General features: G+C 36.4%; 2 protein-coding genes across 4 annotated transcripts in view; both read right to left on the bottom strand.

The window, feature by feature from the left end:
- srp68 (signal recognition particle 68) overlaps nt 1-5,108 on the bottom strand; it is a 10,046-nt gene extending 4,938 nt beyond the window's left edge. Inside the window, exons 1-9 of the mRNA XM_024289638.1 lie at nt 4,951-5,108; nt 4,449-4,515; nt 4,050-4,163; nt 2,396-2,591; nt 2,234-2,316; nt 2,046-2,155; nt 1,886-1,965; nt 1,535-1,675; nt 78-176 (exon numbers count right to left, since the gene is read on the bottom strand). Coding sequence (XP_024145406.1) covers nt 78-176; nt 1,535-1,675; nt 1,886-1,965; nt 2,046-2,155; nt 2,234-2,316; nt 2,396-2,591; nt 4,050-4,163; nt 4,449-4,515; nt 4,951-5,038 — 978 coding nt within the window. The 5' untranslated portion in view covers nt 5,039-5,108. The remainder of the gene's footprint in view (nt 1-77; nt 177-1,534; nt 1,676-1,885; nt 1,966-2,045; nt 2,156-2,233; nt 2,317-2,395; nt 2,592-4,049; nt 4,164-4,448; nt 4,516-4,950) is intronic.
- A 984-nt stretch (nt 5,109-6,092) lies between these two features.
- On the bottom strand, nt 6,093-12,276 carry polg2 (polymerase (DNA directed), gamma 2, accessory subunit). Of its 3 annotated transcripts, XM_024290377.2 has the most exons (10): nt 11,078-12,276; nt 10,725-10,930; nt 10,548-10,641; nt 9,072-9,173; nt 8,746-8,851; nt 7,782-7,967; nt 7,012-7,149; nt 6,865-6,945; nt 6,642-6,742; nt 6,093-6,286 (listed from the first exon to the last, which is right to left on the bottom strand). In XM_024290377.2, exons 1-10 carry the CDS (start codon nt 11,158-11,160, stop codon nt 6,121-6,123), a joined length of 1,263 nt encoding a protein of 420 aa, XP_024146145.1. In that variant the 5' UTR covers nt 11,161-12,276; the 3' UTR covers nt 6,093-6,120. The 3 variants fall into 3 exon arrangements, with proteins under 3 accessions (XP_024146145.1, XP_024146143.1, XP_024146144.1); XM_024290375.2 differs by having other exon boundaries at nt 9,068-9,173; nt 10,548-10,930; XM_024290376.2 differs by having other exon boundaries at nt 9,068-9,173; nt 10,548-12,276.
- Nucleotides 12,277-12,399: the final 123 nt, after the last annotated feature.

Raw genomic sequence — 12,399 nt, 5'->3', positions numbered from 1 at the left:
AAAATTGACCAGAAATGATGGACTAATCCCTGAACGTTTTTGAAATGTGACAGAACAGATTTAGAGCAGCTTCTCACCACTTCAGTCTTCAGCTCCTCTCTCACAGCCTGGATGGTGTCTCTGCATTCGGCCAGCAGCGTCTCATAGAGGTGCTCTTTGGTCTCCTCGTTCGCCGCCTGGAAAACAAAAAAACAAAGTCAACATTTTGAAAGAGCTGAACTTAGCCCCTTAGATCCATAAACTTTTTTTTTTAATCCAAGAGGACTTTTTGATTTTTGCTGAAGATTTCTGTTGAAACATAAAAGTTCAAAGTCTGTGACCGGAAACAAAAAATAGATATGAAGCCTGTCAAAGCTTGCTGATGTTAAAAACTAACTTCAGTCGTCACCGCCTTAAGGTTTTCGCTGCACTGCAGTACTTCCTCCCACCTACAGGTGTCACTGTTGACAGGTGCAATGACGCAGCCATGACTGTTTTCAGCCTAAATTTCCTGCTTTCGATCGCTCAGTTATCAGCGATACTTAGAGGAACACATCTTGAAAACCTCAGACAAAACTTTAGGAGTGATTCGTCTTCCTTGAACTCATTCAGACTCACATTTTTTGTTCTGTTCAAATCCACAATTGAGTGCCCAAGAAATTTCCCAGAATTCTCTGCGAATAACCAGTGTGTATTGATGCTCACTAGGTTTGGAAATATTGACCACAATGTCTTGCATTTGAACAAATTTTGCAAAAAATATTTATATATATATATATATATATATATATATTTTAATGATTTTTTTAATAAACCATAGTTTTCATCCTCAGAACACAATGGATTCATGAACAGCTGTCGTTAATTATATTTTTATTGATGATGTCATATTTATGTTTTTAAAAAAGTCATTAACCATGGTGACCAAATTTCTTTTAAAATCCAGGGTACTATATTGTTGTAGTTTCCATTGTAACAGAGTATTTTACTGTTACAAAATATTAAAATATCTATAGAATCCCTATAAATCTACATATTTGGGCAAATTGACTTCGCACTGAAGGTTTTTATGATAAAATAATAGATAAAACTTGTCCTGTCCGAGGTATTTAACTGTTACAATACAGAGTTATGAATCTTCTGACACGGGAGGTGTACATTTATTTTAATATTTTTAACTGTCTTTTCGAATATCCACCTGTGAGTTTTTCTAAACAAATCAGCTTCCTAAATTAGTTTTTTTGGTGGGCGGAGTTTCTCTTTTTTTTTTTTTTTACTACTTTAAGTGTCATCTATAAGCTGCAATTCTACAACAGATTTTCCTTCAGATGAACTCAGATACACATTTTTGCAGATTTTATTTTTTATATCAACAATAAAACCACAAAACTCTGTTTTTAACAATTTCATGCTTTCTTTACAACCTAAAGGGGGGATTTTTTTGGCAAACAAAAGCCAATTTTGGATCCATTATAACTGCATAAAATATTAGGCGGTAGAATTGATCATTTCTTAAATAACATATTATCTAATCTTTTCTCAGAGGGTTTCTGACCTGGGCGATGGCGGCCTCATTGTCTGCCAGTCCCAACAGGAAAATGCGAGCCTTGTCGACCTTCACGGGGACGCTCCGCCCTCGCCACTCCACCTCGCTCATGGTAGCAGCCTGCTTGGTTCTTGCCTGAGTGATCAGGGCCTAGAAGGGTTGAAATTGAGATCTTCAAGTCATTTATGCAACTTTATGTAATTTTTAAATTGTCAACACGCTCAACATCATTCCAGTAGATTGAGAAGGAGAAAAGCGGCGGTTTCCGCCGCTTTTCTCCTTCTCAATCTACTGGAATGATGTAGAGGGTGTTAAAAATTCAAAAATGACAGTGTGTTAAAGAGCGCCAAAGTCACACACCTCCAGTTTCTCCGCCATCATGCCTCCACCTCCGCCCGTCAGCCTCATCTGCATCAGGTCGTTTATTGCATTCTGGTCTCCTGCAGACCCATTTCAAAACAGTCGGAGTTTGTTAGAAAACGTCCTGAATCTCCCAAAGAAACGTTGGAAAACTGCTCACCGATGTTGTAAGCACAGTAGCGGATGTTGGGGGAGATCTCGTCCACGCGCTGACGGTACAAAGCCGCCATCTCCTCGGTGAAAGCACTGGCCAGTTTCTCATAGATGGTTCTAAATCATAAAAACGGGGTCGTATTTGTCTGCATTTTTGAAAACATCTGTAGATTACCAGAGAAAAGAAGAACCTACTTGCACTTGTTGAAGGCTTCCATGGCGCGCTTCCACTCCTGCAGCTCAAACTCCACCATCCCAGACAGGTACGCAGTGTAGGCCTAAAGTAAACACATTAGTACAAACACTTTTCTTACAACAGAAAATATCTGCGTCTCTGTTGGGGAAACGTTTGCGTACCTGAGCCTCCAGTTTGGTTTTCGCGTCCACACGATGACTCTCGCAGAGCTTCTCCAGCCTCTCGCTGTGCTTGGCGGCCTTCCGGAGGCGTGCCAGCAGGTGGAAGCGTTTCCGCGGTTCTGTGTTGGCCTCCTGTTTCAGCTGCATGGCGTAGCTCCACGCACGCTCTGCCTCCATCAGAACCAGCAGCAGATATCTGGAAAACACAAACAGGGAAAATTGGAGCTTTCTGCATATTTACAGACATTTGTTATTTATTCATATGATTTTTTTTTTAGCTTCCAGTTTCCTTTAACTTTTAAATGTAAAAGTTATACAAATACATTTTGCCTTAACCTATAATTGTCAAAAGTGGAAGCTAGAAAATCAGATGATAACTCAGCCTTGTAAAACTTTTAAGGTGCTACAAATAAGCACAAAAAAGTCACTAAAATTGGTATTTTCTAAAAATAATCATAAGCATTCGTGGTTTGAACAACTTTATTAGCAGCATCCTCATATCAAATCCAGGCATTTTATTCTGGATAAACATAAAATACTTAGTTTTGACAACTTGATCAGGTACTCCAATATCCACCTGGTACATAACATTTTGCATGACACCGCCCGACATCCTCTTAAGAACTTTATACAGCCATGATCTGAGCTCAGAGTGTTAAGGTCGGTATCCAGAGGTGACTGCGGTGCTCCTAAAAGAAAATCTACTTTCTCTCAGTCAGCCTTTCCCTATAGGAATGTCAAGGAATGGACTTCCAACAAATCTCAGAAACAGAAGATTTCTGCAGTTTATCGCTAAAAAATGGATCCTGGAGCATCAGTCTTGGTCACATTAACAGGCCATTAATTGTTACACTGATATACACATTATTGCGCATCAAAGAACCATCAACTTGTAAACATGTTTATTTTTGCATTGTCGCTTTTATAAATTGGTAAATGCATTTTATATTCCTTATTTTTATAACAGGCTTGATAATGTGCTCTATATCGTATTTCTTTTTTTAAAAACGTTTTAAATTGGTAAATATTTATAATGTCTTGGCATAATGTATTGTTTTGTATAGGACTACAGATGGAAATTAGCTATTAAGATACAATATGGAGCAATAATCTTTGCTTTTTAAGCTCAATGTATTTGTACGCTGTCTTGATAAATTAATAAACTAAAGTAAAGTATTCAGCCAGTTGCTGAATATTGAGCATTATTATTTTGGTCTGTGGAGCAAATGTCACAATAAATCCATATTTGGAGAAACGACTCCTGGTTTTTGTCTGTTAAACGCAGATTTATCTTAAAAGCTTTTTTTTTTTCATTTCCTCTCAGGATCTTTTCTGCCATAAAAGAAATTATAAGAACGTAGCGGATGGATTTAAAATCATGTGACTGAGCGACTTGCTGAGTGTCAAGAATGAGTTGGATGTGGAGGGGGAATTCCAGTAGTTTTCCAAAATAAAACTTCCTTCAGAATTAGATTTTTAAAAAAAGAATTATGATTTCTTTCTCTACGGCCTGGTACCAACTAATGCAAAACATTTAACATGAGATTTTTTTTAAAGAAATCTGACATAGAAGATAATAGTTATTTATTTTTAAGAAACGCCTGACGTCATGTAAAGTGAATGTAGTGCATAACTGAAGCAATCCTTCACTGACCTGCTGTCAGTCAGCATTTCCTCTGTGATTTTCTTCCCAACAAACTTGTGCCGGTTTCCCATCTTGAATCCAAGAGTCTTGCGTAGCCGACGGAGTCTGCGGGAGCAGTAACCCCTGAAGAGGAAAAAACAAATGAAACAGGAGTACTTAAAGCGGCTCTACTTCAGTGGGTGTGCCCTTCAATATTAACCAACAAATTACACAACCCTGATTTACAAATCCAGGAATGTAATGTCAGTTTTACAGCGTCTGAGAAGTACTTAGTTTAAATCTCTCTGGAGGTTTCAAAGTGTCTGATAACCTGCTTCTTACGTTCACTACAAACAAAAACAACATCTGAAGGTTAATTCTAAAACTATAAATGTAAGGTGCAAAGATGGTGAGAGGTTGAAGGCTCACCTGTATCTCTGGTAGTCTCCATGTCTGAGGCCATGCTGCTGCTGGGACTCCTTAATGATTTGCAAGACTGTAACTCAAAGTGAAGGAAAGTCCTAATCTGTAGCAACAACCACAAATATAAAACATAGAAAACGAAGATTGAAATGTGTCATACAACGTTCTAAACGCCAGTGAGGTTAGCAGCAGATGAATGACCCAAATCACATTTTAAAAAGCAGTCAACGTCTAAAAAAATACGGCCGTCTTTAAAAATATATATTTTGTGTAACACATGTACACACTGTTGTCTTTTTTTTTATTCAAACGAAGTTACATTTTCCTATGATTGTGCTGTTCTTTTTAAATTGCCGTAGCTAAAACTCCCTATAATGACACGTAGCCTAAAGACGCTAAGGTTACCCTTTTAGCTAGTTAGCTAGCATGCTAACATTTGCTTAAAAACGTAAACAAAATTAGCAGAGTTTAACATTTAAATAAAAAAATGTTCTGCGGTAAAGGATACTCTCAAGACCGAGTCCGCCATCCGGGAGATTTTCCTTATTTTCATCCCCAAGAGAAACTTTAGCCTCGTTTGGTTTGTCTGCGGCCATCTCTACGGGCTAACGGTGGAGAGTCACACACATGCTCGGGAGGAGCGGACCAATAGGAGCAGGAGGTAGGGAAGAGAAAATATCGCGATACTTGCTGACGAACTCTCAGAGAACTTTACAAATGGAAAACATATCCTTGCAAAGAACTTTTAAGATTTAGGTTTGACTTTTAAGACAATTCAAGCGGTTTTTGTGAAGAAAACATAAAAACTAAAAATAATTCATTTTTTGATAGGAAATGTTAATAGCTTCTGAGAAGATTATTTCTGTTGCTCTTCTAAATTCTCAATTTCAGTAAATTTGGGGAAAAAAGTGTTTTTACCTTTCTTGTTGATAGCTTATGCGAAAACCCTAAACATTTATGTATATATATTTTTTTCTTTCCTGTGTATGTATATGTTCTTTATGTTGAAATGTGTTGTATCATGTTTGTAATTCTTAAATTAAGTTTTTTTGGGAGAAAAAAAAATAAAATCACATACAAAACAACAAAACAGACACACAAATACAATGTAATTTATCTAAGTGAGGATTTTCTGTTTTTCAAAAGTACATTTTCTACTTTATAAGCTATCGTAACAAATATGTTCATTTAAACACTACAACAGGAAACAATTAGGAACAGTTTACATTTTTTTGTAATTAAATCCAATAATTCAAAGAAAGCACTGTTTTGTTGTTTTTCTGTTATTGGAACAGAAATTTATTATTTTCTTAATTCATTAATATTATTTGTTCATAGAAATCATTCAGTTGAATCAAAACTGTTTTTTAGTACTAAAGAAATCTGCTTTTAGATTGAAATGTGAAGAATTGGGTTAATGTTTTATCAAACTGTATCATGAACTTGTGAATCTAGGGATAAAAATACTCATTTTTATGGCAAAAACATTCATAAAAACTTGTGCAAATAAATACAGTTTATTTCAAAAAGTACAATATCTATTCACTTTGCATAAAATCTTACAGTGAAAAAAGGAACAGTTATAAACTCTTGTCAAAAAGAACAAAGTAGTCTGATACAAAAACAGAAAAAGTCCCTTAGAATCTAAAATAAAAGATTCCACAGTTATAGATTTTATTCAGATGTTTTCAGCTGCAGAGATGTATCTGGACAGAAAGTTTCTGAGCTCTGAAATGTGCATGGTCTCCCTGATGGTTGTGTCTCTGCTGCGGACCTGAACGAGGCCGTTCTCCAGTGTGTTCTCACTGATCACCACGGAGAACAGAACCCCCATCTCATCGTATCTGCAACAACAAGGAAAACAACAAAACAAGCTGGAATCACGAGAATCAATTTGCACAAAATGTCATTGGTAATTGAATTAAACAGATTAGTCCCACTCCAACTATATTTTTAGATCTTGTAAAATCAAACCGAGTGATCTTTTAGTTCTGATTATACAGTTCTTAACCAAAATCAAAAAGTCTGTTGTTTTTTAAGACATATTTTTGCAGAAATTCGCCTCTTAGTTGAGGGCGGGTACAGCTGGCGAGGAAGTAAGCCTCTGTTGATATCCCATAATTCCTTTTTCACACTCCTGCTTTTTATTGGAATCAGTCATAAATGTTTTTAAGGTCAGTGGAAGAACAAAATATTTACTTGGCGCTTTGCTGCTCTGCTGATGTCGGCACAGTTTCAAGATATCCCGGCCATGTGAAGATCTTAGCTTCCAGAAACTCCTGCAGGAGGCCGCCGCAAACCTGAAAACAATCGTTTCAGCAGCTTTCACACACTAACACGTCAGCAAGGATCTTTTTAAAGCCTTTGGTATTATATTCAGAGTACAGAAAAATGAAAATTTACAAGGAAATCCTCCCCTTACCTGCCTCAGTTCCACGGCGGGCCCTCTTCCGATGTTTAGAGCCACTTTAACCGGAGCTAACACCGGATGCAGCTTCAGAACCTGAAACCACAGACACGCTCAGACACCAGACAGGCGTCCATCAGGGAACACATCGGGAACCCTGACCTTTCTCTGCTGCAGCTTCTGCCGGCCCTCCTCTCTCTTCAGCTGCTGGAGGGAGTTGGACAGAAAAGCCATCACGCCGCGGTCCATGTTCCCGCTTATCGAGACCACGTGAGGAACCGACTTTTGGCCATCTCGACACTGAAGCACATCAGAGAGAGAATCTGAAGGACATTTCTTTGTACTTTATGTCTGAAAATCAACCGTTTTCATCCTTCCATAATATTCATTTCAACTTCTGCTCTTCAAGTCCTTCCAGGAACAGTTTTACCCTGATTGTAATTGTACACTTCGTTAAACATTTGAACCTATTTTTTCTGATAAAAAGAATTAAAAAAAAGTGCTGAGTCGGGCCTATAGTACAACCTCTTTTCAGGTCTCAGCCCGGTCTGCATGAAGATGAACTGAGCGTCTTTTTTTATCTTTCTGTTTCCTTTAACATTTGCTTTCTAGATGTAATCATAATTGTGAATTCAACATTTAAAAACCTTTATTAGCAACATTCTCATAACACTGGAGAGCCAATTGCTGAATATTGTGCATTATAATTATTATGGTCTGGGGGAAAACTGTCACAGTAAATCCATTTTTGGAGTAAAGATTTTTGTCTATTAAATGCAGCTGTCTTTTATTTTGAAGTTGAAAGATTTATTCTGTTGTTTAATAAATAAATGTAAAAAAATGTATTTACACACAGCTTATTAAGAACTTGCCACTATAAAAGCCTGTTGTGGTGGAGTTAAAGTGAGAGTCAAAAATTGAGTTCCAAAGACCTGCAGTTTGGAGCGCGCTCCTTTATGTTCGCGCAGAAGTTCAGCGTTTCCTCGACTCCACAGCGTCTCCAGAGCCTCGCTTCCCCACGGAAAATTGTACAAGATCCGCACGCCGCGTGAAGCTGCGTCCTCCAGCTCCTGCTTGGGGACTTCAATGCTGCTGAAGTCCGACGGGGAAAGAGCGAACTACAAGCAGAAAAGTAGATGTCATTTCAAATGAAGTCTACAATATATTAAATTAGTATTTACAGAGCAACAATAGTCTGATTTGTGTTACTTTTTTCAGGTAAACTTTTTTTGGTTTCCTTTGAATCTTAAACTCAAAATAAACTTAGTGGACAACAAGAGACTCTCTTGAAGACGAACGCCAATAAAAAAGGTGTTTTGGTGTTTGTAACATGTTCCTGTGTTTTTTTCTGATGATGAAAGATATATTTAATAAAAATTAAGATCAAAACTGTATTTCTGAGTATTTCTTTACTCAAAAACAATTGTGTAAGGTGTTATACTGCATTATGTTTTGGATTTCTATGATCCAAAAATTTGTAATTTGAAATTTTGTCAAAAAATAAACTAAATTATAAATAAATTACATTAAAAAAACAAACAAAACAAGAACATGCTGTAAAAATATGGCTTCCAAACAGTAGTCCAAATGTTTCTCTTTGTGCCAACTTTTTTTCATTATCAGAACTTCTTATTGTTGAGTTTTAAGTTTGTAAGATGACTGGAAGGACAAAGATATCAAAAGAGAAAGGAGGCTGTCACCTGAAAATAAAAAATATTTGCTGGAATAATTCACTAAATAAAATCCCTACTTTCAGATTTTGGTGTAAAAGCAATTAAACTGCAATATTTTTAATTTATATGTCATTGCTGGACATTTTCCTGTCAGTTCTGCCACTAAATTCCCTTCAGTCTGCTGTCGTTTATCTCCAGCCACAGTTTGTCTGAAGCTCCTCACCTTCTTCCACCACTTCAGCCGCTGTCGAGTCCAGTGGTCCAGCCACTGAGAAGAAGTGCGAGGAGAACAGAACCAAACCAGAGACGTCTGCGTGATTTCAGCCGAGCTGTGCATCGGGTCAAACAAGCAAACATTAAATCTGAATCCGTCTTAGACACAAATATAAACAACAATTCATATTTTTGGAGAACAAAGCAATAAACAGGAGTTTGAAATCTGAGAATTAATCCAAAAACTCCAACAGAGAATAACCTGTGATTGTCTTAAGGTTAAAAACAGGGAGGAATGTTTCCTGCGTTAGCAGAGGAAGAGGAGGCCTCACCAACCAGAAGCAGCTGAAGACTGGAAGCACAGACCCGTCTCCGCCAGGCCGAAGGGAAGCTTTCTGTTCACCAGCTCCAACGACGGGACGAACTGCTGCAAGGCACCTGATAAAAACAATCAGGTTGAAGGTTTGAATCCCGTTTGAGAAAAAGATGGAAAGAAATTGGAAATTTAAACTGCTTCTCAACAGGTTATTAATCATCATGATTTTTTGATGAACGATAATTGTGGCCAAATTCAGAAGCTCTGAGTGAAAAACACAAATCCAACACAAATCTTCAATAAAAATCTAAAGATGGTGAGAGAATCTAAGAATCTGAAAATGTTTAAAAATAGGTCAAAAACTTATTTTGTTTAGCAATGCATTTTAAACTGGGGACCATTATATTTGAATGCATTTTTGACTTTTAATCTTAATGATTTGAATAATTTTAATAATTATATGTCCTTTATCATCAGATAAATGCTACAAGAACATGCAAAAACATAATTTTCATCAACTGATCCTGTCTTCTCTAAATTTAAGCATACCATTTGCAAAAATCTAGAAAAATAATGATTCAATCTGCATCACAAATGATTGTACGGATAATATTTTGGATTTTTTTTTAAATTTTATCTGATGTGATCCTAAAAAAAAGATCTACCGTATTTTCCGGACTATAAATCTTCATAGATTGAATGTCCCTGCGACTTATACTCCAGTGCGACTTATATACGAATTTTTAATGATGAGATATGGACCGTAAGTCTAGAGTGCCCTCTTATGGTGATCTATGCAATTACTTTATTTACTTTAGTTATTCAGACGTGACACAGAGGACGAAGAATTTAAGGGATTTAGTGATATGGAGTGAGATTGCGTGCAATTAATTACAGTAAAGATACAAAGTTGATGAGTTCTTGAGGCTATAGTTAAATAAAACTGTTATGTTATATAAATGCTACACCTTTTCGTTTTTTTCATGATGCTAATATGTGAATATGTGTTGACACATATGCAGCCTGTTCTCTATTCACTTATGAATGTTATAACTTACCTTCCAGGATGATGTAATATCGTTTTTTTCAACCAGTTTGTAAAATAAATTACTTGAAAAAAATGCGACTTATACTCCAGTGCGACTTATGTATGGTTTTTTCTTCTTCATTATGCATTTTTTGGCCCCTGCGACTTATACCCCGGTGCGACTTATAGTCCGAAAAATACGGTATCCTAAAAGAAGCAAATACACCAATCAAACTGTGAAGCACGGTGGGGGGAGGCTGATGATTTGGATAATTTAGGTGGTTTGTTTCATATCTGGTTTTTCACAGTGTTTATTCCTATATGATGAAGTTTGTGTGTTTTCTATTTAATTGTTGACTTACCAAATCTTTTCAGTATCTACTAGAATTACATTGATTATGTTAACGGTTGAAATGTGTACTGTACGCTTGAAAAACAAATGTTATTTAAGCATTTGCTAGGAGCTTACCCGTCAGTAGATTTGTTCTCACAGTTGGGGACCTTTGGAGCAGCAGTTGTATCTCCTGGATGAGCTCCTCTTTGCTCTTGTGCTGATCCAATATCTGCTTTACAAGTTCACACTCAACCACCTGCAGTCCAACTTGCTCCTGACTGATGCTCAGAGTGCTGATCCCAAACACTTGACCTCTGCCTCTGGTAACGGAGTGCCACCACTGCTCCAGCAGGTTCCTCCTCAGCTCCGTGCCCAGAGGTCCGTAGCTGCAGCTCAAGCCCCGCTGGAACAGATCTGAGTTCGTTTCCCCGGGAGACACGTAGTGTCTGTCCATGCAGAGCTCCAGGAACGAGCGGAGCTGGTCCGAACGATCTGTGGGAGCCGAGCTGCAGCTTCTGCTGCAGGAGAAACACGACCGCACGCGCCGGGTCCACATGATGGAAGGAGAAGAGCCCGGATGTAAGTCAGCTCAAGGAGCAGAAACTACTCATTTCTGAAGGTCCGGGGCTTAACTATCTATTAACGAATAAAACTCAACAAATTACATTTGCTTCGAGAATCCAAACATCTTCGGTGTGAAGCTCCGGCTCAGTGAAAGGAACTTAAACAGATGTAAACAAGCGCGCATGTGATGCTTTTCAGTGTGAACCGGATGTTAAACTTCCACTTCCGGTCAAGTTTTTTCTTTTTTTTCTTTTCAATTTTATTGCAATAAATGACTCACAAATATAATTAATTTAGAGTGAAGTTTGGTTTTGATCTCTAAGTTATTGAGGAAAATATTGTGTTTTATGAATAATTTGTACACTTTTGAATATAGAATTTTCATAGAATAAAAAAATATGTTTTAAAAACATTAGTGCTTTTTGAGTTTCTGAAAAAAACAAAGTACATTTTCTCATAAGGAGAATTCTTTGAAGGCGGCACCAACTTTTCAAAAAGGAGTGAAGCCATTTGCTACTTTATTGGTACCTCTGTTACCATCTCTAATTAGCATAACTTATATCTACTAATTTGTTGATTTTTCTTTAGAAAACACTAAGAAAAAAAGTAAAAATATGTGAATTGTGATTTATTCAAATTAAGCTGAAGATCATTTTAAGACAGCAATCTTTAATTGTTCATTGTTGTTGGTTACGCATAAAAACACAAATTATGCATCATTGGCTGATTAGTCAGAGCTTTGATCTGATTTTTTTTATTAAATGAATCCCAAAAAACAAATGTATTTCTCCCCAACTGTTTCAAAGCACTAAAAATTCATAAATGCAGTTTTCTAAAGGCAGAAAAGAAAAGAAACAGTGGGCTACATCTGTTGAGTCAAATGCCTTTAAATGAATTAACTTCAAAGGGCCTTAAAATCAAGAATTTAGCAATCATTAAACATTTTATAATCATTTAAATAAAATGAAAAGGCTTAGAATACATTTATCTAAATTCATATTTCATAATAAAAAAACAGCATCCTTTAATGTCTCTAACATATTTATGTATCTCCCAGAAAAAAAGAAAAAAAAAAAAATCACATAACTAAACTGAACTTGAGAAAAATCCTAATGCTTCAGTATCCAACTTTTTTCTTCTTATTGCTATTTTAAGTTTAAATATTGGAACATTTCTTATGTCCTTTTCCAAATTTCCTACCATTTATAGGTATTGTAAAACAAAGCTAAATGTAAACATTTCATAGTTATTTTAGCAACATAGTAAGTGAAAAATAGAAAGTTTTACTTTAATAAAAGTTCCACTTGGACTAACTAGCTACACTATTTGTAAATAAAACTAAGGAAAACTGACAAAATAAAGTAGATGTATTAATAGATGATTCATAAAGACTAAACCTACAGAAATGATGTTTTACATTAAC

This window comes from Oryzias melastigma, linkage group LG1, assembly GCF_002922805.2.
Source record: "Oryzias melastigma strain HK-1 linkage group LG1, ASM292280v2, whole genome shotgun sequence".
In the NCBI taxonomy this organism is placed as follows: Eukaryota; Metazoa; Chordata; class Actinopteri; order Beloniformes; family Adrianichthyidae; genus Oryzias; species Oryzias melastigma.
This window is presented reverse-complemented; position numbering and strand designations above follow the sequence as displayed.

Coding starts and splice junctions, on each gene's coding strand:
- polg2 (XM_024290375.2), bottom strand. CDS start 11,160: ATGCGCGCTTGTTTACATCTGTTTAAGTTCCTTTCACTGAGCCGGAGC. Junction 10,931..11,077: donor TTTGGATTCTCGAAGCAAAT/GTAATTTGTTGA, acceptor TTTCTCCTGCAG/CAGAAGCTGCAGCTCGGCTC. Junction 7,150..7,781: donor GAGCGCGCTCCAAACTGCAG/GTCTTTGGAACT, acceptor GATGTGCTTCAG/TGTCGAGATGGCCAAAAGTC.